This window comes from Mustelus asterias, chromosome 17 (assembly GCF_964213995.1).
Source record: "Mustelus asterias chromosome 17, sMusAst1.hap1.1, whole genome shotgun sequence".
In the NCBI taxonomy this organism is placed as follows: Eukaryota; Metazoa; Chordata; class Chondrichthyes; order Carcharhiniformes; family Triakidae; genus Mustelus; species Mustelus asterias.
The window spans coordinates 52,400,856-52,428,689 of record NC_135817.1 but is presented as its reverse complement, the minus strand read 5'-3'; the positions used below and the strand labels follow the sequence as shown (position 1 = coordinate 52,428,689).

Sequence of the window (27,834 nt, the reverse complement as noted above, 5' to 3'; positions counted from 1 at the left end):
CTCAGAGAATGTCCTTTATAACCTTAATTAGAGTTGTTACATTGCAGTGACATAAAGCTGATCAGCAAGATTAAAACTTTATTTGTTTTATTTGAAATGTGGGTGTCGCTGGCTAGGCCAACATTTATTGCCCATCCCTAATTGCCCTTGAGAAGGTGGTCGTGTCCTGCCTTCTTCAACCATTGCAGTCTGTGTGCTGTAGAAACACCCACATGTATGGATAAAGATTGATTTGTATTGTTTTATGGATGCAGGCATGTGATTTGCCACATGCCCCCATGCTGGCTCCAGTGAAGATTCAAAGTTAAAGTATGTTTATTAGTCACAAGTAAGGCTTACAGTAATACTGCAATGAAGTTACTGTGAAATTCCCCTAGTCGCCACACTCTGGCGCCTTTTGGGCACTGCACCTAACCAGCTCATCTTTCAGATGAGGAGGAAACCGGAGCACCCGGAGGAAACCCATGCAGACACGGGGAGGACGTGCAAACTCCACACAGACAGTGACCCAAGCCGGGAATCGAACCCGGGTCCCTGGCGCTGTGAGGCAGCAGTGCTAACCACTGTGCCACCGTGCCACCCCTGGTGCTGCCACCTGATTTATCTGATTTTAATGTGGGACCAAGTGCTGTGTGGCTGCCTCCGGACTTAACAAGGAGCTGAACAGCTTTGCTGATGGCAGAGGGTGCACGCACAGGGAAGCTGCACTGAATTACAGCAGACTGTTACTGAATACCAAGCAGCAGGGCAGAGGGAGGGTTCCAGGAGGACAGAAGGAGAATAGTCATCTTCCTGAGGTGGGATAGCGGGGGTGGGTGGTGGGGGGGGATGTTGGTATGACAGGAAGCCCTCAAGGACAACCTTCAGAATGGAGCGCCATAGCCATTATCTACTCATGTGTCCGAGCCCCCATGCCTGGTCGGCTCATGCTCCATCAACCATTCATGCTGCTCAAGGCACGACATGCCCATCACTCACCCAACAACATTCCCTGGCATTTAAGACTCATACATAATATCCAGACACTCCACCTCAGCCTCATGCACCTACCAATGCTGCCAGCCTCACACCCACCTCTCGCTATGTCCACTTTCAGCCAAGGCAGGCAAATCACTCAAACACGGTGCAACACATTTACTGACCTTCTTCCCTGACCAGCTTCCACAGTTGGATGGGGACATAACCAACTGCATTTCCGGAGCCCAGTAGAGGAGATGGTTATCTACAGCTGGCTATAACCTGCACCACAGAGAACAATCAGGATGATGCTATGTTTCTGCTTTCCAGACAGCCTCTCGTCATGAAACATGGAAGAGAGCAGCTCCAAGTTGGCAGAGGACATAGCGTAGAGCTTTCCCTCTTCACAGTCTCTGCTCCCACCCTCCGGGCAAGATTTTCCACGCCCCTGCAACATGTTTCGCTGCAGACAAGGTGGCCCACCATTGGCTGGCAGTAGGACCTTCTGGTCCTGCTGATGTCAACAGGGTTTCCCATTCCATGCACTCCACCCCAACCAGGAAACCTGCAGTGGGGGTTCAATGGGACCAGAAAATCCTACTGGCAAGAACGGCTGGAAAATCCTGGCCTCTGTTCTTCTGCACAAACAAAGATCATCCATAGCCCAATACCTGCTCCAGCCTCTGCATGAACAGGTCACCTACTCCTCTGCCTTTCTCTGCGAGGATGCTGTAAAATCTCCCTGCCAAATTCGGGATCTCACAACTCCTCCAAAAACACGCTAGGATACTTCCAATGACAGAAATCTTTCAGAATTGCCCTGTCTACATTTGGATGCCGGCTTCTGTAAATAATACTTGTGCTTTGCTTTCTTACAGCTGAGCAAATAACTTTTGCTGAATGACGGGTGAATTTATTGAATGGGCCTCTGTGGTCCAAATTTGGAAAGTGGGCATCAAATGAGCCAGCAGGATTGCCACAATCAGAGCACTCGAGTTGCTTCCAGTGCTGGCAGGGCACACCTGCATGGGCACTCTCCCCAGATGGTGCAGCACATGGGCCACGCTTGGAATGTTGGTGGAACAATGCCCTCCCCCAGGAGGTGAACTGGCTTCCATAGCACCACCTCTAGAGATTCGGCTTAAATGGGCAGTGATTTTGGAGGCGACATTGCTTTCAGGGACCCTAGAAAAGAAGGGGAGGTAGTTTGTAAGGGCACACCGGTCAAGAGTGGTGATAATGGTAGTTCAGGGCATAGTGAGGAAAAAGTACTGAAGTGGGGTGAAAAGAGAAGTTGCGTGACTGTTTGATAGGAAAGGACAGAAACAGAAAGAAAGTGTCTAAAACAGGTCAAGAGAAGTGGAGAAAAGGGGAAATCAAAGTAATGGGTTTGGGTCGGTGCAGCAGCCAAATATACACCCAGGTGGACATCACGTGACATAGACATGGCCTTAAGCGAACCATGTCCTTTACTGGCTAGACATTTATAAAGAAAAATCTGCAATAACGATTTCATTCTGTGGGCAGAGAATTTCATTTGTCTCTCAAACCATTGAACAGAATATCACCAGAAACAGAAACATAATTAATAAAACAGGATACCACAACTTTACAACACAGACCAAGGTTCAGTGACTCAAATTGATGTAACAGATGGTATGTTCAGTGTGAAGAAAGAAGTAAGGAATACAAGCTGTATTTAACTCCACAACGAATAGATGCCAGGCGGTCAGGTAGTTGAAAGCCTCGCAGGCCGGGTGCTTTTCTTCCCTGCGTTTCTCTGTTCACATTATCTAGTACTGATCTCACATCATTTCAATGCCCTTCTCTATGAGTAGTCTTCATTGATTCTCAGCTGTAAAAGAAACGTTCTGTCAAATGACATAAATCGATGAATGCCATCTTCCAAAATTAAATATGGGTCACATGTGATATGTTTTGAGGAGTGGGTGGGCATGTGGGGTGGGCGGTGCTTTTATAGAAATTTACTTGGATTCAGTCAGAGAAACAGCTCCCATAGGTAAACCCCAGATTCCAAACATCTTTCACACTTCCAAAGTGTCTTTCACACTTAGGTACACTTTGGCACAGTGGTTAGCACTGCAGCTTCACAGCGCCAGGAACCCGGGTTCAATTCCTGCCTTGGGTGACTGCCTGTGTGGAGTTTGTACATTCTCCCTGTGTCTGCGTGGACTTCCTCCGGGTTCTCCGGTTTCCTCCTACAGACCAAAGATGTGTAGATTAGGTGGATTGGTCATTTAAATTGCCCCTTTGAGTCCCAAGATGTGTAGGATAGATGGGTTAGCCATGGTTAATGTGTGGGGTTACAGGGATAGAGTAGGGGAGAGGGCCTGGGCAAGGTATTCTGTCAGAGAGTCAGTGCAGCTCAATGGACCCAAATGGCCTCCTTCTGCACTGTAGGCATTCTGTGATTCTACACCTTCTCACTATTAAATATTTAATATGCATTGAGCCCACGGTGAACAGAAAACCTTTCTAACGATATGTTGTCTTATCAATTATCACCTGTCACAAGGTAATTTTCTCAACTTGAAAATTCCACTCTGGTTTAGACTGTAAACTATAAGACAGATATATTGAGCAATAATCATTCAGATGAGTGATGGTAAGAACAAACAATAGATTTACAAAAATGATATCAATGATAAATTATATAAATCTCTTCATTGAAACAAACTTATTTGCATTTATATAGCATATTTTGACATCTACAGGAGATTGCAGTGAACTTTGAAATATAATCCATTGGATATGAGGTGCAGTCAAAGGCAAATGCAGGAACCAATTTATGTATAAAAAGTAAACGGACAAGTGACATGTTGAATTACTTATAGTGTTGTCAGCCGAGGGAGGAATGTTGTCCAGGATTTTGGTAAAATGTCCTGGTCTTCTTTAAGTAACACCATGGTATCCTTTACATTCAGCTGAACAGGCAGGAGGGGCAGCTGAGTTTTGGATGAGCTCAAGTTTGAAAAGAATGGAAGTTAGCAAACCAGGTGTGTGTTAAAGTAGTAACAGCTAGGGGTAACAAATGAGGCTTTCGACAGCAGATCTGTTGAGGCATGGTGGAGTAGACGTGTGTTTCAGAGGTGGAAATAGGTATCAGAAGCTCATGTTGGGAGATCAATTACGATAATGAGATTCTAATTTTGTCCCAGTTTTAGTTCTATTTTTACTCACTTTCTTTCCCTCGAAGGCAAAGTATCTGCTCCAGGTTGGTTTAAAAACTACAACAATAACATATATTTGAATACTGCCTGTATCATAATGAGATGTTCCAAAGTGCTTCTCAGGAATATACTAAACCAAATAAGGAAAAAAGCAAGATCGAGAGGTAGAAAGCTCTCAGGACTGTATTCCAAGGTTTAAGGCCCAGGCACCTGAAAGCGTGGCCACCAGGAGTGATACAATTAATATTAGGATGCCTAGAATTCCAGAAATAGATAAGATATAGGAGCAGAATTAGGCCTTTCAGCCCATTGAGTCTGCTCCGCCATTCAATCATGGCTGATATCAACCCTATTCCCCCGCCTTTTCCCCGTAACCTTTGATCCCCTTACCAATCAAGAACCTATCTATCTCTATGTCTTGAATACACTCAATGACCTGGCCTCCACCGGCATAGATATAGCATAGATATTTCAGAATGTTGCAGAGCTGGTGGGAGTTACACAGATAGGGAAAGACAAGGCCATGGGGAAATTTGAAAACAAAGATGATAATTTTAAAATCAAGACAATTGTTGACTGGAAGCCAATGTAGGCCAGCGAGCACAGGGCTGATAGGGACTGAATGTGAGTTAAGATACAGGTAGCAGAGTTTTAGATGTCTTCCAGTTTATGGGAGGTAGACTATGCGCCACCAGCCAGGAATGTGTTGGGATGGTCCAAGTTGGGAGGTAACAAAGGCACAGATGAGTGTTTCAACAACAGATGGGCTGCGACAGGGTAAAGTTGGACAAAGTTACAGAGGTGGAAATAGTCGGTTTTAGTAATGGTATGAATATATGATCAGAAGCCCATCTCGTGGTTAAATGTGATGCCAAGATTACAAACAGACTGCTTTAGTTTCCCAGAGTTGCCAGGGAGAGGGAATCAGTTGGTAGCTAGGGAACAGAATTTGGAATGGGGACTGAAAACAATGGGGACAGTCATCCAAATGTTTAATTTGAGGAAATTTCTACTCATTTGGGTAAGCAGTCTGATAATTTAGCAATACTTTGAAGGGTGAAGAGCGGAGGCGATGAGGTAGAGCTAGGTGCCATCAGCAAACATGTGAAAACTAACAATGTGGATGTTTTTGTTGAGGGGCAGCCTGTAGATGCGAAATAGGAGGGGGGGAGGGGAATAAGGATATATTCCTGGGGGACACCAGAAGTAACAGTGTGGGAGTGGGAAGAGAAACCATTAAAAGCAACACTCCATCTTGAAATTCAAAAAAATAAAGAAAATTACAGCACAGGATAGGCCCTTCGACCCTCCAAGCCTGCACCAACCATGCTGCCTGACTTAACTAAAACCCCCTACCTTTCCAGGGACCATATCCCTCTATTCCCATCCTATTCATGTATTTGGCAAGACACCCCTTAAAAGTCACTATCTTATCTGCTTCCACTACCTCCCCCGGCAACGAATTCCAGGCACCCACCATACTCTGTGTAAAAAAACTTGCCTCGTACATCTCCTTTAAACTTGCCCCTCGCACCTTAAACCTATGCCCCCTAGTAATTGACTCTTCCACCTGGGAAAAAGCTTCTGACTATCCACTCTGTCCATGCCCCTCATAATCTTGTAGACTTCTAACAGGTCTCCCCTCAATCTCCGTCGTTCCAGTGAGAACAAACCATGTTTCTCCAACCTCTCCTCATAGCTAATGCCCTCCATGCCAGGCAACATCCTGGTAAATCTTTTCTGTACCCTCTCCAAAGCTTCCACATCTTTCTGGTAGTGTGGCAACGAGAATTGAGGATTATATTCCAAGTGCAGCCTAACTAAGGTTCTATAAAGCTGCAACATGACTTGCCAATTTTTTAACTCAATGCCCCGGCCGATGAAGGCAAGCATGCCGTATGCCTTCTTGACTACCTTCTCCACCTGCATTGCCACTTTCAGTGACCTGTGTACCTGTACACCCAGATCCCTCTGCCTATCAATAATCTTAACAGTTCTGCCATTTACTGTATATTTCTTATCTGTATTAGACCTTCCAAAATGCATTACCTCACATTTGTATGGATTAAACTCCATCTGCCATCTCTCTGCCCAGGTCTCCAACCAATTTATATCCTGCTGTATCCTCTGATGGTCCTCATCGCTATCCGCAAATCCACCAACCTTTGTGTCTTCCGCAAACTTACTAATCAAACCAGTTACATTTTCCTCCAAATCATTTATATATATTACAAACAGCAAAGGTCCCAGCACTGTTCCCTGAGGAACGCCACTTGTCACAGCCCTCCATTCAGAAACACACCCTTCCACTGCTACCCTCTGTCTTCTATGACCGAGCCAGTTCTGAATCCACTTTGCCAGCTCGCCCCTGATCCCATGCGACTTCACCTTCTGCACCAGTCTGCCATGAGGGACCTTGTCAAAGGCCTTACTGGAGTCCATGTGGACAACATCCACTGCCCTACCCTCATCAATCACCTTTGTCACTTCCTCGAAAAACTCCATCAAGTTAGTGAGGCACAACCTCCCCTTCACAAAACCATGTTGCCTCTCACTAATACGTCCACTTATTTCCAAGTAGGACTAAATCCTGTCTCGAAGAATCATCTCCAATAATTTCCCTACCACTGACGTAAGGCTCACCGACCTGAAATTTCCTGGATTATTCTTGCTACCCTTCTTACACAATGGAACAACATTGGCTTTTCTCCAATCCTCTGGGACCTCCCCTGTTGCCAGTGAGGATACAAAGATTTCTCTCAAGGCCCCAGCAATCTCCTCCCTTACTTCTTTCAGTATTCTGGGGTATATCCCATCAGGCCCTGGGGACTTGTCTACCTTAATGTTTCTCAAGAACCCCAATACCTCCTCCTTTTTGATCTCAACATGACTCAAACTATCCACACACCCTTTCCCAGACTCATCATCCACCAAGTCCTTCTCTTTGGTGAATACTGACGCAAAGTATTCATTTAATACCTTGCCCATTTCCTCTGGCTCCACGCATAGATTCCCTCCCCTGTCCTTGAGTGGGCCAACCCTCTCCCTGGCTACCCTCTTGCTCTTTATATATGGATAAAAAGCCTTGGGATTTTCCTTAATCCTGCTGGCCAATGACTTTTCATTACCCCTTTTAGCCCTCCTTACTCCTTGCTTAAGTTTCTTTCCACTTTCCTTGTATTCCACACTTGCTTCGTGTGTTCCCAGCCTCCTAGCTTTGACAAATGCTTTCTTTTTCTTTTTGACTAGGCTCACAATATCTCTCATTCTCCAAGGTTCCCGAATCAGTTACAAACTCACCTCCACTTATCTTGCAGTTGTTGTTAAAGACTGTTCCAACAATAATGATAAGCCAGACCCACAAGAATAATTAGTACAATCGCCACAGCCAGAGTAATGAAAAAAATCTTCATAAAATAATGACCTTCAGTTGAATCTATACCAAAAGTGGAAACAAAGAGACATCAAGAGAATGTATAAAAATGACACCAACCACACACAACAGAGGCATAAATTACTCAACTTTTAAAGATTGTTTAGACCCCTACTGTCTGGGCTGGGTGGCTTTGATTCTGTCAGAAACCCAGCAATTAAAGTGGCAGCAGCCCATCTACCCGGTTCATGCAGACTTAAGATCATGATGAACATTTTTAATAAGGTGCAACAGCAGCATAACTCAATTTCAGGAAATTTTAGGTGGTATATTTGGAAACCATGATTCCTTATTAATTTGTTCCTTCCATAATTCACAGATGTGCGGGTTAGGTTGATTGGCCATGCTAAATTGCTTCTTAGTGTTAGGGGGATTAGCAGGGTAAATATGTGGGGTTACGGGGATAGGGCCTGGGTGGGATTGTTGTTGGTGCAGGCTCGATGGGATGAACAATTGTGTGATTCTCCGATTTGTGACTTTGTTTATCTTGTAATAATTCCTCTGTAATGGCTGTTAAATCTAAAGAATTTATCTCTAGTTGTGTCAATTTATTTTACTGCTATTCCCTGCATAGACTTTGCTATCTGATGCACTACTTCCAATAAAATCCCTGTCCCCTTCTGTCCCACTCAGCTTATCTTTACCCACATTGATTTTTTTTTTATTGCTGCAACTTTTATCTTTGGAGTTCTGAATCGCCCTTCACTGGCATCCTCTTCCCCCTCTGTTCGTTGAAAGAAATGTTGTTCCCTACGCTGTCTACATTTGCTGGTGCACTGTTATGTTTATGTACTCTGCCCCTATCCTATCAGTCTTGTTACCATTCCCCGTAACGCTATTCCATGCTATTGCCTTCTCCTTTTTCTTTAAGTTTCAAAATCTATCCTCAGGTGAACCCCCCTTCCTCCACTCCCCCACCCCACCAATGCCCCATTCCCCCAACTATTGGTTTAAAGTCCTCTCTAGAGCCCTAGTTATACATAGAAACATAGAAGATAGGAGCAGGAGGAGGCCATTTGGCCTTTCGAGCCTGCTCTGCCATTCATTAGGATAATGGCTGATCATCAAACTCAACAGCCTAATCCTGCTTTTTCCCCATAACCTTTGACTCCATTCACCCCAAGTGCTATATCCAGCCACCTCTTGAATAAATTCAATGTTATGACATCAACTACTTCCTGTGGTAATGAATTCCACAGGCTCACCAATCTTTGGGTGAAAAAATGTCTCCTCACCTCCGTCCTAAATGGTCTACCATGAATCCTCAGACCATGACCCCTGGTTCTGGACTCCCCCACAATTGGGAATATCTTCCTTGCATCTACCCTGTGTAGTTCTGTTAGAATTTGATAAGTCTCTATGAGATCCCCCCTCATTCGCCTGAACTCCAGCGAAAACAATCCCATCCTAATCTAGTCAATCTCTCCTCTTGCATCAGTCCCGCCATCCCCGGTATCAGCCTAGTAAATCTTCGCTGCACTTCCTCGAGAACAAGAACATCCTTCCTCAGAAAAAGAGACCAAAACTGCAGACAATACGACAGTCTGCAGCCTTTACTTTGGTATAACTTTTCAAAAGTGAGAAGCTAGCTAGATTTTCATGCTTTCAATTAGGTGAACTGCTAGCTCAAGACCATTAATGCAGATTACTCAAACTGCACAAAATGATATACAGTCGACACAGTGAACTGGCCATTTTCCTGTTGTTAGCCCAACATTCCCAGTAAAATCAAATCTCTTGTTTGTACAAGATAATGATCAAGGCTATTTGTGAATTAAATGAAAGGAAAATAACTCTTATGTTTTTTGGCTCCTTCACGATTCTGCAAAAGTATTCCTTGCAAGTGGGCATTATACTCACTTTCTTATATATTGCTTGGTGATCTACAGCCTTCATATTCTCTGAGGCTATTTAGTCGCATTAGTTTTGATGATCTTAAATTACTGTCATCCCAGCAAATTTAATTCAAATTGATTGGAAAGTTTCTGTTGTTTTTAAATTTGCTGAATGTACAAATAGGCCGGGGTTCTCCAACCTTGTCTGTGGCTGGAATTCTCCAGTCCCGCTGCTATGAATGGAGATTGGCTGAGCGACAAATTCTCCATTCTCACTGGCAGCAGCGGTGGGGCGTGTAAGACTGAAGAATTGTGGCCATCGTCACCAAAACATTGCTTTAAATACTACAAATAGAATGGTTTCTGCAGATTGGAAGGTAGCAACTTTCACCGCACTATTTAAGGGAGGGAGAAAGAAAATGGGAAACTACAAATCTGTTCGCCTTACGTCAGTGGTAGAGAAAATACTAGAGTCTATTATAAAGGATGTGAAAAATGGACACTTGGATAATAATGATCTGATTCTGCATGTTCAACATTGATTTATGAATGGGAGGTCAAATTTGATGAAGCAGTTGGAGTTCTTTGAGGATGTTACTAACAGAATTGATAACGGTGGATGTCATATATTTGAATTTTTAGAAGGCTTTTGATAACGTCCCCCACAAGAGGTTGGTTAGCAAAACTAAAGCACATGGGATAGATGGTAATATACTGGCACGGATTAAGGATTGGTTAACAAGCAGAAAACAGAGTGGGTATAAACAGGTCATTCTCAGGTTGGCAGGCTGTGGCTCGTGGGGTACTGCAAGGATCAGTAAGTACTTCAGCCCCAGCTGTTCACAATATATATCAATGATTTGGATGTGTGGTGAAAAATAATATTTCCAAGTTTGCGGATGATACAAAGTTAGATGGGAATGTGTGTTGTGAGGAAGATGTAAAGTGACTTCAAGAGGATTTGGATAGACTTAGTGAGTGGGCAAGAACATGACAAATGGAATATAATGTGGAAAGTACAAGGTTATCCACTTTGATAAAAGGAGCAGATGTGCAGAGTATTTCGTAAATGATGAGAAATTAGAAAGTATAGATGTACAAAGGGACCTGGGTGTTTTTGTCCATAAGTCACTGAAAGCTAACACGCAAGTGCAGCGAGGTGTAAAGAAGGCTACTGGAATGTTAGCCTTTATCGTAAGAGGATTTGAGTATAGGGTTGAGGTCTTGCTTCAACTGTATAGAACATTGGTTAGACCGGACCTGGAGTACTGTGTGCAGTTTTGATCCCCTTACCTTAAGAAGGATATTACTACCAGAGAGGGAGTGCAACAAAGGTTCACCGCACTTGTTCCGGGATGGTGGGATTGTCTTACGGAGAGAGATTGGGAAAACTGGGCCTGTTTTCTCTAGAGTTTCAAAGAATGAGAGATGATCTCATTGAAACTAATAAAATAATTAAAGGAATTGACAGGATAGATGCAGATAAGATATTTTCCCTCATATATTTACCATGGCCAATCCACCTAACCTAAACATCTTTGGATACTGAGGGGCAATTTAGCATGGGCAGTCCACCTAACATGTACATCTTTGGAGTGTGGGAGGAAACCGGAGCACCCGGAGGAAACCCAAGCAGACATGGGGAGAACGTGCAGACTCCACATACAGTTATTCAAGGCTGGAATTGAATCCGGGCCCCTGGCACTGTGAGGCAGGGCATTGGGAACACAATTTAAAAATAAGGGAAAAAGTAAAGTTAATTTTATAGTCACAAGTAGGCTTACATTAACATTACAATGAAGTTACTGTGCAAATCCCCCAGTCGCCACACTCTGGCGCCTGTTTGGGTACACTCCGGGAAAATTTAGCATGGGCAATGCACGTAACCAGCACGCCTTTTGGACTGTGGGAGGAAACTGGAGCACCCAGAGGAAACCCATGCAGACACAGGGAGAACATTCAAACTCCAGACAGTGACCCAAGCTGGGAATCAAACCTGGGTCCCTGGTGCTGTGGGGCAGCAGTGCTAACCACTATGCCACCGTGCCGAGCGAGATGAGGAGAATTTTGTTTAAGACTGCACCTGGACAGTGAAGAAGGTTATCTTGGATTGCAACGGGATCTTGATCAATTGGGCCAGTGGGCTGACGAATAGCAGATGGAGTTTAATTTAGATAAATGCGAGGTGATGAATTATGACAGATCGAACCAGGGCTTACTCGGTTAATGTTATTGGGGAGAGTTACAGAACAAAGAGATCTCGAGGTACATGTTCATAGCTCATTGAAAGTGGAGTCACAGGTGGACAGAGTGGCGAAGAAGGCATCCAGCATGCTTGGTTTCATTGGTTAGAACATTGAATACAGGAGATGGGACATCTAGTTGAAGTTGTACAAGACATTGGTAAGGCCACACTTGGAATACTGTGTTCAGTTTTGGTCACCCTATTATAGAAAGGATATTATTAAACTAGAAAGAATGCAGAAAAGATTTACTAGGATGCCACCAGGAGTTGATGGTTTGAGTTATAAGGAGAGGCTGGATAGAATGGGACTTTTCTCTCTGGAGCGTAGGAGACTGAGGGGGTGATCTTATAGAAATCTATAAAATAATGAGGGGCATAGATCATCTAGATAGTCAATATATTTTCCCAAAGGTAGGAGAGTCTAAAACTAGAGGGCATAAGTTTAAGGTGAGAGGGGAGGGATACAAAAGGGTCCAGAGGGGCAATTTTTTCACGCAGAGGGTGGTGAGTGTCTGGAACAAGCTGCCAGAGATAGTAGTAGAGGCGGGTACAATTTTGTCTTTTAAAAAGCGTTTAGACTTTTACAAGAGTAAGATGGCTATCGGGGGATATGGGCCAAATGCGGACAATTGGGACTAGCTTAGTCATTTAAAAAATAAAGGACGGGCATGGACAAGTTGGGCCGAAGAGCCTGTTTCCATGCTGTAAACCTCTATAACTCTATGACTCTATAACAAAAAAGAACGAAGAAATTACAGCATAGGAACAGGCCCTTCGGCCCTCCAAGCTTGCACCAACCAAGCTGCCCGACTGAACTAAAACCCCCTACTCTTCCCAGGAAGAGTAGGGGGTTTTATCTCTCTATTCCCAGCCTATTCACGTATTTGTCAAGACGCTCTTAAAAGTCACCATTTATGCAAAGGATTGTGAAACTTTTGAATTCTTTACCCCAGAGGGCTGTGGAAGTTCAGTTATTGAGTATGTTTGAAATAGAGATTGACATATTTCTAAATTCCGAAGACATAAAGGGATATGGGGTTAGTGTGAGGAAAAAAGCATTCAAGTGGATGATCATATTGAATGGTGGATTCGACGGGCTGAATGGCCTACTCCTGCTCTTAGGTCCCCATGTTTACACTTGCCTGGACAGGTGAATTCCATTGGAGCAGTCTGATTTTTACTAATTTGGTTTTCAACTTTACAGAAGACTGTTTCGTTGCCAAAAAATGAGTCTTTCTTCAATGTCGCTTTCTTTCCATCAGATGAAAACACAGCATTGGCCTCGGTGAGTTGTTGGTCATTCAAATAGAAAGTGCCAGGAGTCCCTCCACAAACTTCACATGACAAGACCACATCTTGCTCAGAGGTACAAGTAATACTCAGTTCTGGTATCGAAAGTTTCTCTGAAATAGAAAAAAAGTTCAAAGCCTGCGTAAATTACTTCTTGTGTGAATCAAAAATAGGTTTTCTCTAAGGCATTTAAAATCATTTATATTCAGTTACTGAACTTCTGACATCAGAATGGTCAAGTACCTGTTGAGATAACAATCGACCTATATCTTTATCTTATTAAAATTTTACATTAGGTGCAATTTGAGCAACCTCAAATATCTGGAAATAATAGAAAAGGTGAATTGTAGGTTCACCACTGAAGGACGATTGGGCAGGGTTATTAAGAGAAATTTGAGAAGAATGGGCTTTTTCACTAAAGCTGCAAAGAGTGTAGATGTGTGAGAAACGTGTGAGAGTGAGCAAATGTGTGTGTGTGGATGAGAGTTAGTGAGAATGTGAGAGTGAGTGTGTGAGAGAGTGTGAGAGTGTGAGCATGTATATGAGTAGAGGGGGGGCGATCTTACCATTGTGCTCCACCAGCCAATGGGTAGGGCAAGTCAGTAACATTGCAAGAGAGCTGAGAAATTAGGTTCGTATCTGATTTCTTGCTTCTCACAATCTTACTGGCACTGGGTATCCGGCGCGATCAGCCTTGCGCCCATTTCCAGCGAGAGGCTGAATAAATTATTTAAATGTATTTAAATCCTAATTTAAATGCAATTAGCTGCCCTGGGACTCAATCGTCCGGGCTCACTTGCCTCTGGGCTTTACTGGGAGCGTTTTTTTCCGGTGAAAATCACAGCTGGATCTCAAAATCATAGAATCCCTATGTGCGGAAGGAGACCATTCGGCACATCGATTCTGTACCGACCACAATCCCATCTAGGCCCTGTTCCCGTAACCCCACACACTTACCCTGCTAATCCCCCAACAGTAGGGTCAATTTAGCATGGCCAATCAACCTAACATCTTTGGACCCAGCAATGGGGACCAGACGTGATGAGCGGGTGGGGCATGCTGGAGAGGTGGGACCAGACTGGAGGTGGACCAATCGGTGGTAGGGGAGGGAATCGCTGTGCACTCTGCATTGCGATCAGTGGGGGTCGGAGGCGGCAATTGTTCTGGGTGGGGTGGTCGCCTGGATAGATCTGTCTGCGTGGGGGGTGTCGCAAAGGTCAGTCTTTCCGGGCGGAGAAGGGGGGTTACAGAGGTTGATCTGAGCAGGTGGAGGGGGGGGGGGGGGCGGGTGGCGGTCGCAGGTGTCGATCTGTCCAGGTGGAGGTGGTGTGGGGGTCGAACAGTTTAGGTGGGTAGGGGTCTCGATAGGCCTTGGGTCCCTATGGTAGCTGGAGGGAGGGTCATGTTTAGGCCATGGAGGCAAGCTGAGAGCAGCAGAGGTTGTGTGACAGGTCTCTCTGCTGCTCGGAGCACAGAGACATGCACATGTGCAATGGCGCCCTCTGCTGCTCTCAGCCAGCATTCTGGCAATTTAAGATCTGCCACCTCCTCCTACAGGCAAGAAATGGTGTTTGATGTTTTTTTCTGCTCTAAGTGCATACGATCACAGATTTGGACTCGCCCAAAAAATGGTACCTCTCCTGTTTTCATGTTCGTTCTCGATTTAAATTTTTTTTTCATAAGATCGTGTGTGAGAGTGTGTATGTGTGTGTGTATGTATATATAAGAATGTGTGAGAGTGAGTGAGTGTGTGTGTGTATGTGTATATGAGTGTGTGTGTATGAGTGTTCACATGTGTGTGAATGTATATGAGTGTTTGTGTGAATGAGTATGTGTGTGTGTATATGAGTGTGTATGTGAATGAGTATGCGTGTGTGTATATGAGTGTGTGTGTATATATGAGTGTTCACGTGTGTGTGCGTGTATATGAGTGTTTGTGTGAATGAGTATGTGTGTGAATGAATATGCATTTGTGTATATGAGTGTGTGTGTGAATGAATATGCGTGTGTGTATATGAGTGTGTGTGTGAATGAGTATGCGTGTGTGTATGAGTGTGTGTGTGAATGAGTATGCGTGTGTGTATATGAGTGTGTGTGTGAATGAGTACGCGTGTGTGTATATGAGTGTGTGTGTGTGAATGAGTATGCGTGTGTATATGAGTGTGTGTGTGAATGAGTATGCGTGTGTGTATATGAGTGTGTGTGTGTGAATGAGTATGCGTGTGTATATGAGTGTGTGTGTGAATGAGTACGCGTGTGTGTATATGAGTGTGTGTGTGTGTGAATGAGTATGCGTGTGTATATGAGTGTGTGTGTGAATGAGTATGCGTGTGTGTATATGAGTGTGTGAATGAGTATGCGTGTGTATATGAGTGTGTGTGTGAATGAGTATGTGTGTGTGTGAATGAGTATGCGTGTGTGTATATGAGTGTGTGTGTGTGAATGAGTATGCATGTGTGTATGAGTGTGTGTGTGAATGAGTATGTGTGTGTGTATATGAGTGTGTGTGTGAATGAGTATGCGTGTGTGTATATGAGTGTGTGTGAATGAGTATGTGTGTGTGTATATGAGTGTGTGTGTGTGAATGAGTATGCGTGTGTGTGTATATGAGTGTGTGTGTGAATGAGTATGCGTGTGTGTATATGAGTGTGTGTGAATGAGTATGTGTGTGTGTATATGAGTGTGTGTGTGAATGAGTACGTGTGTGTGTTTATGAGTATGCGTGTGTGTATGAGTGTGTGTGTGAATGAGTATGCGTGTGTGTATATGAATGTGTGTGTGAATGAGTATGCGTGTGTGTATATGAGTGTGTGTGTGAATGAGTACGTGTGTGTGTTTATGAGTATGCGTGTGTGTATATGAGTGTGTGTGTGAATGAGTATGCATGTGTGTATGAGTGTGTGTGTGTGAATGAGTATGCGTGTGTGTATGAGTGTGTGTGTGAATGAGTATGCGTGTGTGTATATGAGTGTGTGTGTGTGAATGAGTATGCGTGTGTGTATATGAGTGTGTGTGAATGAGTATGCGTGTGTGTATATGAGTGTGTGTGTGTGAATGAGTATGCGTGTGTGTATATGAGTGTGTGTGTGAATGAGTATGCGTGTGTGTATATGAGTATGCGTGTGTGTATATGAGTGTGTGTGTGTGAATGAGTATGCGTGTGTGTATATGAGTGTGTGTGAATGAGTATGCGTGTGTGTATATGAGTGCGTGTGTATATGAGTGTGTGTGTGAATGAGTATGCGTGTGTGTGTATATGAGTGTGTGTGTGAATGAGTATGCGTGTGTGTATATGAGTGTGTGAATGAGTATGCGTGTGTGTATATGAGTGTGTGTGTGAATGAGTATGCGTGTGTGTATATGAGTGTGTGTGTGTGAATGAGTATGCGTGTGTGTATATGAGTGTGTGTGTGTGTGAATGAGTATGCGTGTGTGTATATGAGTGTGTGTGTGAATGAGTATGCGTGTGTGTATATGAGTGCGTGTGTATATGAGTGTGTGTGTGAATGAGTATGCGTGTGTGTGTATATGAGTGTGTGTGTGAATGAGTATGCGTGTGTGTATATGAGTGTGTGTGAATGAGTATGTGTGTGTGTATATGAGTGTGTGTGTGAATGAGTACGTGTGTGTGTTTATGAGTATGCGTGTGTGTATGAGTGTGTGTGTGAATGAGTATGCGTGTGTGTATATGAATGTGTGTGTGAATGAGTATGCGTGTGTGTATATGAGTGTGTGTGTGAATGAGTATGCATGTGTGTATGAGTGTGTGTGTGTGAATGAGTATGCGTGTGTATATGAGTGTGTGTGTGAATGAGTATGCGTGTGTGTATATGAGTGTGTGTGTGTGAATGAGTATGCGTGTGTGTATATGAGTGTGTGTGTGAATGAGTATGCGTGTGTGTATATGAGTGCGTGTGTATATGAGTGTGTGTGTGAATGAGTATGCGTGTGTGTGTATATGAGTGTGTGTGTGAATGAGTATGCGTGTGTGTATATGAGTGTGTGTGAATGAGTATGTGTGTGTGTATATGAGTGTGTGTGTGAATGAGTACGTGTGTGTGTTTATGAGTATGCGTGTGTGTATGAGTGTGTGTGTGAATGAGTATGCGTGTGTGTATATGAATGTGTGTGTGAATGAGTATGCGTGTGTGTATATGAGTGTGTGTGTGAATGAGTATGCATGTGTGTATGAGTGTGTGTGTGTGAATGAGTATGCGTGTGTGTATGAGTGTGTGTGTGAATGAGTATGCGTGTGTGTATATGAGTGTGTGTGTGTGAATGAGTATGCGTGTGTGTATATGAGTGTGTGTGAATGAGTATGCGTGTGTGTATATGAGTGTGTGTGTGTGAATGAGTATGCGTGTGTGTATATGAGTGTGTGTGTGAATGAGTATGCGTGTGTGTATATGAGTGTGTGTGTGTGAATGAGTATGCGTGTGTGTATATGAGTGTGTGTGAATGAGTATGCGTGTGTGTATATGAGTGCGTGTGTATATGAGTGTGTGTGTGAATGAGTATGCGTGTGTGTATATGAGTGTGTGTGTGAATGAGTATGCGTGTGTGTATATGAGTGTGTGAATGAGTATGCGTGTGTGTATATGAGTGTGTGTGTGAATGAGTATGCGTGTGTGTATATGAGTGTGTGTGTGTGAATGAGTATGCGTGTGTGTATATGAGTGTGTGTGTGTGAATGAGTATGCGTGTGTGTATATGAGTGTGTGTGTGAATGAGTATGCGTGTGTGTATATGAGTGCGTGTGTATATGAGTGTGTGTGTGAATGAGTATGCGTGTGTGTGTATATGAGTGTGTGTGTGAATGAGTATGCGTGTGTGTATATGAGTGTGTGTGAATGAGTATGTGTGTGTGTATATGAGTGTGTGTGTGTGAATGAGTATGCGTGTGTGTATATGAGTGTGTGTGTGAATGAGTATGCGTGTGTGTATATGAGTGTGTGTGTGTGAATGAGTATGCGTGTGTGTATATGAGTGTGTGTGTGAATGAGTATGCGTGTGTGTATATGAGTGTGTGTGTGAATGAGTATGTGTGTGTGTATATGAGTGTGTGTGTGTGAATGAGTATGCGTGTGTGTATATGAGTGTGTGTGTGAATGAGTATGCGTGTGTGTATATGAGTGTGTGTGTGAATGAGTATGCGTGTGTGTGTGAATGAGTATGTGTGTGTGTATATGAGTGTGTGTGTGTGAATGAGTATGCGTGTGTGTATATGAGTGTGTGTGTGAATGAGTATGCGTGTGTGTATATGAGTGTGTGTGTGTGAATGAGTATGTGTGTGTGTATATGAGTGTGTGTGTGAATGAGTATGCGTGTGTGTATATGAGTGTGTGTGAATGAGTATGTGTGTGTGTATATGAGTGTGTGTGTGTGAATGAGTATGCGTGTGTGTGTATATGAGTGTGTGTGTGAATGAGTATGCGTGTGTGTATATGAGTGTGTGTGAATGAGTATGTGTGTGTGTGTATATGAGTGTGTGTGTGAATGAGTACGTGTGTGTGTTTATGAGTATGCGTGTGTGTATGAGTGTGTGTGTGAATGAGTATGCGTGTGTGTATATGAATGTGTGTGTGAATGAGTATGCGTGTGTGTATATGAGTGTGTGTGTGAATGAGTATGCATGTGTGTATGAGTGTGTGTGTGTGAATGAGTATGCGTGTGTGTATGAGTGTGTGTGTGAATGAGTATGCGTGTGTGTATATGAGTGTGTGTGTGTGAATGAGTATGCGTGTGTGTATATGAGTGTGTGTGAATGAGTATGCGTGTGTGTATATGAGTGTGTGTGTGTGAATGAGTATGCGTGTGTGTATATGAGTGTGTGTGTGAATGAGTATGCGTGTGTGTATATGAGTGTGTGTGTGTGAATGAGTATGCGTGTGTGTATATGAGTGTGTGTGAATGAGTATGCGTGTGTGTATATGAGTGCGTGTGTATATGAGTGTGTGTGTGAATGAGTATGCGTGTGTGTGTATATGAGTGTGTGTGTGAATGAGTATGCGTGTGTGTATATGAGTGTGAATGAGTATGCGTGTGTGTATATGAGTGTGTGTGTGAATGAGTATGCGTGTGTGTATATGAGTGTGTGTGTGTGAATGAGTATGCGTGTGTGTATATGAGTGTGTGTGTGTGAATGAGTATGCGTGTGTGTATATGAGTGTGTGTGTGAATGAGTATGCGTGTGTGTATATGAGTGCGTGTGTATATGAGTGTGTGTGTGAATGAGTATGCGTGTGTGTGTATATGAGTGTGTGTGTGAATGAGTATGCGTGTGTGTATATGAGTGTGTGTGAATGAGTATGTGTGTGTGTATATGAGTGTGTGTGTGTGAATGAGTATGCGTGTGTGTATATGAGTGTGTGTGTGAATGAGTATGCGTGTGTGTATATGAGTGTGTGTGTGTGAATGAGTATGCGTGTGTGTATATGAGTGTGTGTGTGAATGAGTATGCGTGTGTGTATATGAGTGTGTGTGTGAATGAGTATGTGTGTGTGTATATATGAGTGTGTGTGTGAATGAGTATGCGTGTGTGTATATGAGTGTGTGTGTGAATGAGTATGTGTGTGTGTATATGAGTGTGTGTGTGTGAATGAGTATGCGTGTGTGTATATGAGTGTGTGTGTGAATGAGTATGCGTGTGTGTATATGAGTGTGTGTGTGAATGAGTATGCGTGTGTGTGTGAATGAGTATGTGTGTGTGTATATGAGTGTGTGTGTGTGAATGAGTATGCGTGTGTGTATATGAGTGTGTGTGTGAATGAGTATGCGTGTGTGTATATGAGTGTGTGTGTGTGAATGAGTATGTGTGTGTGTATATGAGTGTGTGTGTGAATGAGTATGCGTGTGTGTATATGAGTGTGTGTGGATGAGTATGTGTGTGTGTATATGAGTGTGTGTGTGTGAATGAGCATGCGTGTGTGTATATGACTGTGTGTGTGAATGAGTATGCGTGTGTGTATATGAGTGTGTGTGAATGAGTATGTGTGTGTGTATATGAGTGTGTGTGTGTGAATGAGTATGCGTGTGTGTATATGAGTGTGTGTGTGAATGAGTATGCGTGTGTGTATATGAGTGTGTGTGTGAATGAGTATGTGTGTGTGTATATGAGTGTGTGTGTGTATATGAGTGTGTGTGTGAATGAGTATGCGTGTGTGTATATGAGTGTGTGTGTGAATGAGTATGCGTGTGTGTATATGAGTGTGTGTGTGTGAATGAGTATGCGTGTGTGTATATGAGTGTGTGTGTGTGAATGAGTATGCGTGTGTGTATATGAGTGTGTGTGTGAATGAGTATGCGTGTGTGTATATGAGTGTGTGTGTGAATGAGTATGTGTGTGTGTATATGAGTGTGTGTGTGTATATGAGTGTGTGTGTGAATGAGTATGCGTGTGTGTATATGAGTGTGTGTGTGAATGAGTATGCGTGTGTGTATATGAGTGTGTGTGTGAGAGTGACACCGAAAATCTCCATCCTCATTTGTGACTGGGATTCTCCGGTACCGCTGAAAGTGAATGGAGTTTTGGCTGCAATGCCAAATTCTCCATTCTCATTTGCAGCAGGGCGTGCACAGGCGAGATTGGAGAATCCTACTCTGAGTGAGTGAGTGTATGTGAGACTGATGGCTGAATTTTCCCATTTTGCCCGCCACGGGAATTGTATTTATTTATTAATGTCACAAGTAGGCTTTCAGATGTGCCAGGTCATGGACGCCTTGTTCGCCCGGGCAGGCCAATACATCCATTTTGATGTTGGGCAGGCTCAGCAGGAGGCCCGGGCTGCAGGCTTCGCGAGGTGAGGGGCAAACATTCATCAATTGCACATCGGAGGTGGAGGCGTCCAGCTGTGATCCACACCCTGTTATCTGTGATGGACATCCCCTGGGTGGCCGGGATCTGGAGGGCCCCGGCCGACTTGCAGATGACGCTGATGTTTCTGTCCCACCTGTTCATCTTGCTGGCCCTGAGATGCCCCAGTGTGAGGAAGAGGTGAATCGGGAGGTCTCGGGATGTCCGGAGTCTCCTGGGTGGAAGGCTCTGGCATAGACTCTGGTCCTTTCTCCTCCCTCGGGATGCCCAGAGGACACTCCATGAGACACCAGGGTAGCTGGACTGAGCTCCAGAAGCTCCGGCATCACTTGGCTCTGCCAGTCCTTGAGGCCCAGATGCAATTGCCCCATGGTCTCTGTTCCCTCAACTTTGGCCCTTTGAGACTGGGCTAAGCTCTGGAGCCCCTCCACTACAGCATTCTGTGAGCAAGCCAAGCTCTGGAGCCCCTCAGCAGTAGCCCTCTGAGACTCGGCTAAGTTGTCGAGGCTCACAGCCACGGCTTGCTGTGTCTCCTGAGTGCCAGCAAGAGTCCCAGCCATGGCCACCACTTTGTCTCCAGGATAGCCTGGACTCTGTCACCCATGAGGCCAGATCCCTGTGTCAGACATTCCACTGCGGTCGCCACCCTCGCAGTGTTGGCCTGGTTTGCAAGCTGTGCCAGCACCACCTCCTGCGACAACACTCTATCTGACTCCTTTAAACAGCCTTGCAGTTGCAGCATGGTTGCTGACAGCCCATCCACGACCCCCCGGGTTTGCTGATGCATCTCCACCAGCTTCGGGACGAACAAACCCTGAGGGCCGGCATCTGGTTTGGGGCCAGCTGATTCCTTGCCTCCGGCAGACTTCTGTGTGCCCGAGCCCTCGGATGTTCCCGTCTCCACCCGAAGTGCATCAGCGGCTCTGATGTGCTCACCAGTTCGTGACCCATAAGCCTCAACACTAAAATGGCCCACGGTCGCGATAGTCTCTGTGTTGGTGGGTTGTGTGGTTGATGCCTGTGCTGATTCGTTGGTGCTGTCCTCGGAGGAATCTTCAGGGCCTCCCTCCGAGGTATCGTCCGAGGTGTCCTGGGGAGTTTCTTCATGAGCAGCCGGGGGGGGGGGGGCATCGACACCTGAAGGGCCTGGTTCCTCAGAGTCAGGCACTGTAACAAAGAACAGACATTAGGGGAAGGGAGGGAAAGCAGCCCTTGCAGCATCGCTCTTACTTCAAAGAAGACTTAGGGAGAGGGTTAAGCTGATGCTCACTTGCATGCCAGACGCCGACCTGGCTGTCAGTCACCATTCTAGGCATTGATTCTCCCCCTGCCAGCTCCAGGGCTCTCTGCTCGCAGACCGTCATGTGCCACAGCTCAGGGACACAGCCACCAGTCCGTGCCCTCTCTCGCTGGTTGTGTGCGTTTTTCTCCTGTGGGGAAATAAGGGGGATTGAAAGCATGGATATATTGAAGTGCATGGGGTGCAATGTGCCTGAGGTTTGGAGCTTGTGTTGGCCATTTCAGAGAAAAGGGTCACCACTGTGGGGTGCTGATTTCGGAGGGGGTGGGGGGGGGGGGGGCGCTGGACGGTGGGGTTGAGGTATGGGGAGGGCTTGAATGACGTTCTTGGGGGGGTGGTTGGGGCGCTATTGTTGGATGTCCTTCGGGTGTCTGAGCATGGTTTAACATGGTTAGTGCAGCACATGTGCAGGTTTTAGAATGGGATACACACTCACCCTGAGCGGGGAACAGTAGCTGGCACCTCTCCTCCACCGCGTCCATCAGGCGAATCTGGGCAGCCTGGCAGAACCTCGGGGCAGGTTTCTTTCCAGCCATCTTCCTGGTGTGACTGGCTGTGTGTCCATCACTGCAGCTTATATACTGCTCTGGCTTGCTAGGGGCAATTCCAACGCCGGCATCTCCACATCATTGCTAGGGGAGTCCAGGTGCAGTCAGTTTGGGCCAGTCATGGGCCCGTTAGTAAAAAATGTAAAGGGAACCTGGTTTCGATAGAGGGTGAGCCATCTCCCAGCATGCTGATTGGCTCTCATTCAACAAGGTACTGTGTTCAGGGAGTGCAATGCTCAAAGCTGTCAAACAACAAGGGGGAATACTCGCAGGCAGGGGTTGTGCATGGCAGCGCTATTTGTGGACAAGACAGCAGTGAGGCCAATATGTGTGAATTGTGGGGGAGAGGAATGGGGTGGCCAATGATGTCTGGGTCATTTGGGGATGGGAAGACCAACAATTTCCATGGGGCGGTGGGGGTGAGAGGACAGTGATGTTCGTTGGGGGGTGAGAGGCCAGTGACATCCATGGGGGACGGGGGAAGGGAGGGGCAGTGAGAGACCAGCAATGTCCATGGTGGGGGTGGGGGGGAGGGGGGTGAGAGAGAGGCCAGTGCTGTCCGTGGAAGGGTGGGGGATGAGATGCCAACAATGTCTGTGGAGCATGGAGGGGTGTGGATGAAAGGCCAGCGATGTCCATGGAGGGGAGAGGGGGAGGAGGTGGGGAGGGGGAGGGGGTGGGGGGGGAGGTGATGTGAGAAGCTAGCGATGAGGCCAGCGATCTCAATGCTGAAAGGTCCTTTCAGCGATCTCCCAGAGATGTGCGCATGCACGGGGTCCCGCTCATTGCGCTGATTTCAGTCTCTTTGGCGGGAATAAACCCTGCCCCCTGAGCTTTTAATGAGAATCATGCTCGTGGCCTCTGCCTTGCACAGAGTGTGGGAGATTCATTGCGGGAAACACGCTGAAAAAACCAGCGTGATTTACTCCAATTTTCACGCGAATTTGACACTTGGATTTTTTTGAGAGAATTCTGGCCCATGACTTGAACAATGATCTTGGCTGACAATTCAGTGCTGCACTGTTGGAGGTTCTGCCTTGCATTAGAGATTTGAAGCACAATTTCAGAAAAAATTGCCTGGTGTATTGGCCAATATTTATCTCTGAACCAACATCACAAAAACAAATGACCTGATAATTATCACATTGTGGGAACTTGTTGATTAAACTTCATTGGGTGGGATTTTATGCCACCCCCATCGCAGTGTGTTTTCCGGTCCTGCCGATGTCTGTGGCGTTTTGCGAGGCGTGCCTGTTCTCCTGTCTGGAACCTGCTGAGGGGGGTTGTCTTTGGTGGAACCGGAAGATCCCGCCAGTGGGAAGGGCAGAAAAATCCCACCCATTGTCCAAGAGCTTTGGTTGTGAAGAGTGCTATATCAAGTCTTTATTTTGCTCTTCTCCCCATAACTCTCCTTCCCACTGATTCAGCAGAGCTTTGGCCCTCCCTCAGTAAGCCCACCTTCCTCTCTTCCTTCCTCTCCTTAGAGCACATTTCTTTGATTAAGGTTGTGATCAATGTCATCATTCATCCTGCCTGCCTCTTGACACCTTTGCAAAGTGTCATGGGATACTTTTTGATGTTAAAGGTATGCAGTAAATGTAAGTTATTGTCATGACAAAAGTCATTAAGCTTCAGTCTAAAAGCAAATTAACGCGGATGTTGGAATCTGAAACAAAAACAGAAAATGATGGAATATCTCAGCATCTGTGGAGAGAGAATAGATTCAACATTTTGAGTCTGGATGACCCTTCGTCAGAGCTTCAGGCTGTGGTGCTGCTTTGTGACCTCTGCTCTATCTGCCCTCCAAAAACATCAATGGCCAGCAGCCCTCCTCATCACTTTAAACTTTGAACTGTACTCATTTACTCCATGGAAACCCCCTCCTCTGAAATATAAACATCAAACCTAAAACCTAATCTCCATAGCTGCAAAAATGTAGAACTTCAATTTGAATATGCATCGCAGTGGGTCCTTCTTCAAATTAATAAACGCTACTATACTCTGCTGCATGCTTTAAAAATAAATTAAGTATATACATCGCTGTGCTCCTCCATGTTCTTTCGCCCTCCAACTAGCTCCAACTCTATCCTCTTCCCCAGCTCTGACTTATGGCACAATTAATTTACAGAATGATTTTCCTGCTCCAAATATGTTAAAATAAAACAGCAACAATGCTATCAACTACAGTGTGGACTGAAAAATAAATTTCACCTAATAATTCTATTGTTTTTATCAGGGTATCATAAATGCCATAGAATACCAAGGGCTGGAAAATGGGATCAGAATAGATTGATGTTTGATGTCAGCACAGACAGGATGGGCCAAAGGGCATCTTTCTGTACTGTAAATCTCTATGATTTACTCACTCCTCTTGACAGCTGAAAACTTACATGCACCAGACCATTTGCTTTTCCTGGTCTCTACATTGAAAACCTTCCTCAGGCCTTCCCCAGCTGGTTAAGAAGTTATCCAGCGAGTTAAACAATCTGTTAATTGGAGGCAAGAAGATTTGCAGTTCTATATCGTCCCACCCCACTTTGAGAATATCAGAGTGTTCTGGAGGCCTCGGAAGACTGAGGTGCTATTTTCAAAATGTGTCCCAAAGGTGATTGAAAATCAAGCCCAGGTACCTCTAGAGCTCTATTCGTCCAAACTAACATCCTTCACTTTGATAAATATTTTTATAAAATAATTTACTTCCTGTAAAAATCTTTCGCCCATTTTATTTCACCATGTGTTTTTTTCCATCACATTATTGGTATTACTTACTCTGAAGTCCTCCAAGCTTTGTCTCCAGGTAGGTAAACTCCATCGAATCATAGAATCCCTACAGTGCAGAAGGAGGCTATTCTGCTCATCAAGCCTGCACCGACAACAATTCCACTCAGGCCCTATTCTTGTAACCCCATGCCGGAGTGTGGCAACCAGGGGATTTCCACAGTAACTTCATTGCAGTGTTAATGTAAGCCTACTTGTGACACAAATAAATAAACTTTACCCTGCTAACCCCCTGGCACTAAGAGGCAATTTTAACATGGGCTATCAACCTAACCTCCACATCTTTAGACTGTGGAAGGAAACCGGAGCACTCAGAGGCAACCCACACAGACATGGGGAGAATGTGCAAACTCCACCCAGACAGTCACCCAAGGCTGGAATCGAAACCGGGTCCCTGGTGCTGTGAGACAGCAGTGCTAACCACTGTACCACTGTGCCGCACACTGGTTGAGGATTTACTTGTGTGCAGCTCTAGTTAACCTGGTTGGCACCCACCTGAAAATTTGACAGCTGTTTAAACTTTGAACTGTAACATACTTGGTGTTAGTATGCCACACCATAACTGTGTATCAAGTGTGATTGCAGAAATTCCAAGCGAAGTGAGATCCCTGCTTTGCAGTTTATGTCTCTGAGGATTGAGAACATGTACATGCATCCCATAATATCCATATCCATAAAGTAGTCATCATGTACGCAGTGATGGATGATGTACCTGACACAATAAACTTCTTTCATATTTGCTCTCCCATTCAATTGATCTGGGATGCTGAATTGGCTTGCTCATTCCTCACATCACTTGCTACCTTTAAATGGTCCTTCCCAAGAAGGACCCATTGGGAATACGATTCAGCTTTAGTGATTAATGGAAAAGAAAATAAGACACTACAGATGGCGATAAAATTTAATTCTTAAGGAGTTGTAAATTTACTATATTTCAGTTTATTGTATTTACCCTAATGTGGTGTCCTAGTGCTTATCACCCCACCCAGAACAAAGGAAGGGCAGGAAAGTGCTGTTAGCCATTTAAAATGGAGATGAGGTGAATTGTTTTCTCTGAGGTGGGTGAGACTTTGGAACTCTCTTCCTGAAAATGTGGTGGAAGCAGAGTCTTTGAATATTTTTAAGGCAGGGGTGGATGGATGCTTGGTAAGCAAGTGAGGGGTGGGTGGGGGGTGGTGATAGGTTATTGCAGGTAGGCAGGATGCAGATTTGAGGTTATTGTCAGATCAGCCATGATCTAATTAAATGGCAGAGCAGGTTTAAGGGGCTGAATGGCCTACTTCTGCTCCTTGTCCCTATGTTCATATTGTTAAATGTGACTACAGGCAAACATAACAGAGAGATGTGTAGCAGGACAATCATAGTGGTAGTACTCTGGATCAGTGGTGAACATTAATTGCACTCTGTTAGTTGCTCAGAAATCCAGCGTGGTACAGTGGTTGGCACTGCTGCCTCACAGCACCAGGGACCGAGATTTGATTTCAGCCTTGGGTGACTCTCTGTGTGGAGTTTGCATATTCTCCCCAAGTCTGTGTGGGTTTCCTCCCAAAGTCCAAAGATGTGCAGATTAGCCATGCTAAATTGCCCCTTAGTGTCCCAAGATGTGTAGGTTAGGGGGAGATTAATGAGGTAAATGTATGGGGTTACGGAGATGGGGTGGGCCTGGGTAAGAAGTTCTGTCACTAAGTCAGAGCAGACTCGATGGGTCAGCTGGTCTCCTACTGCACTGTAGGGATTCTATGACATGTGATAAGATTTCCGGTGAATTTCCTAAACTTAAGGTACCGACTCCACCACAATAATACTTACTGATAAAATGTAATGAGCCAGTCATTTCTAATACCAGAAGACGAGTAATCATTTTACTAGTTCGATTTTTTCTTGAAGGTTTTGGCTAAAGTCAATTACGGAATTTTAAAGAAATAAACTCACCAAGTAAATGCAATTTAAAATCTTGAGAAAATTGAAGTCTTCCATCCTTGTTAAATACTTGAAATTCGTATTCTCCTTCATCATCTTTTGTTACAACGTTAAATCTCAGCGTGCCATTTGGAAGAATTTCAACTCTTCGCTTGAATTTTCCATACACCCGAGTGCCGTTTTTGTATTTTGCAACTAACAATGAATTTCCTTTAACCCACTTCAGCTCGCTTTCAGTAGTGAAGCTTTGATTCCAAAAACGTACAGACAGAGGACGGCCAAATTCCCTGTAAACATTTTCTACACTGCCATTACTTCCTGTAAGAAAATGTCCTGAAAATGAACAGAAAATAAAATGTCAACAATTGCGATACAAACAAGGTGCATTTTTGAGGACAATTTATTCTCAACTTTTCAATAATTTTTCAGGTTAGTTTATCTTACCAGAGAGAGCTATCACCAGAAAGAAGCTGCATTGTGCGCAAGTACTATAGGAAATCATCCTGACTGATTTTAACTGCCTG

At 44.7% G+C, this 27,834-nt stretch overlaps 1 protein-coding gene across 1 annotated transcript; it reads right to left on the bottom strand.

Moving 5' to 3' along the window:
* LOC144506489 (T-cell surface antigen CD2-like) lies at positions 1 to 27,834 on the bottom strand. Its single transcript, XM_078232671.1, has 5 exons — positions 27,755 to 27,834; positions 27,323 to 27,643; positions 12,804 to 13,064; positions 7,449 to 7,584; positions 1 to 2,812 (listed from the first exon to the last, which is right to left on the bottom strand). Exons 1-4 carry the CDS (start codon positions 27,810 to 27,812, stop codon positions 7,472 to 7,474), a joined length of 753 nt encoding a protein of 250 aa, XP_078088797.1. The 5' UTR covers positions 27,813 to 27,834; the 3' UTR covers positions 1 to 2,812; positions 7,449 to 7,471.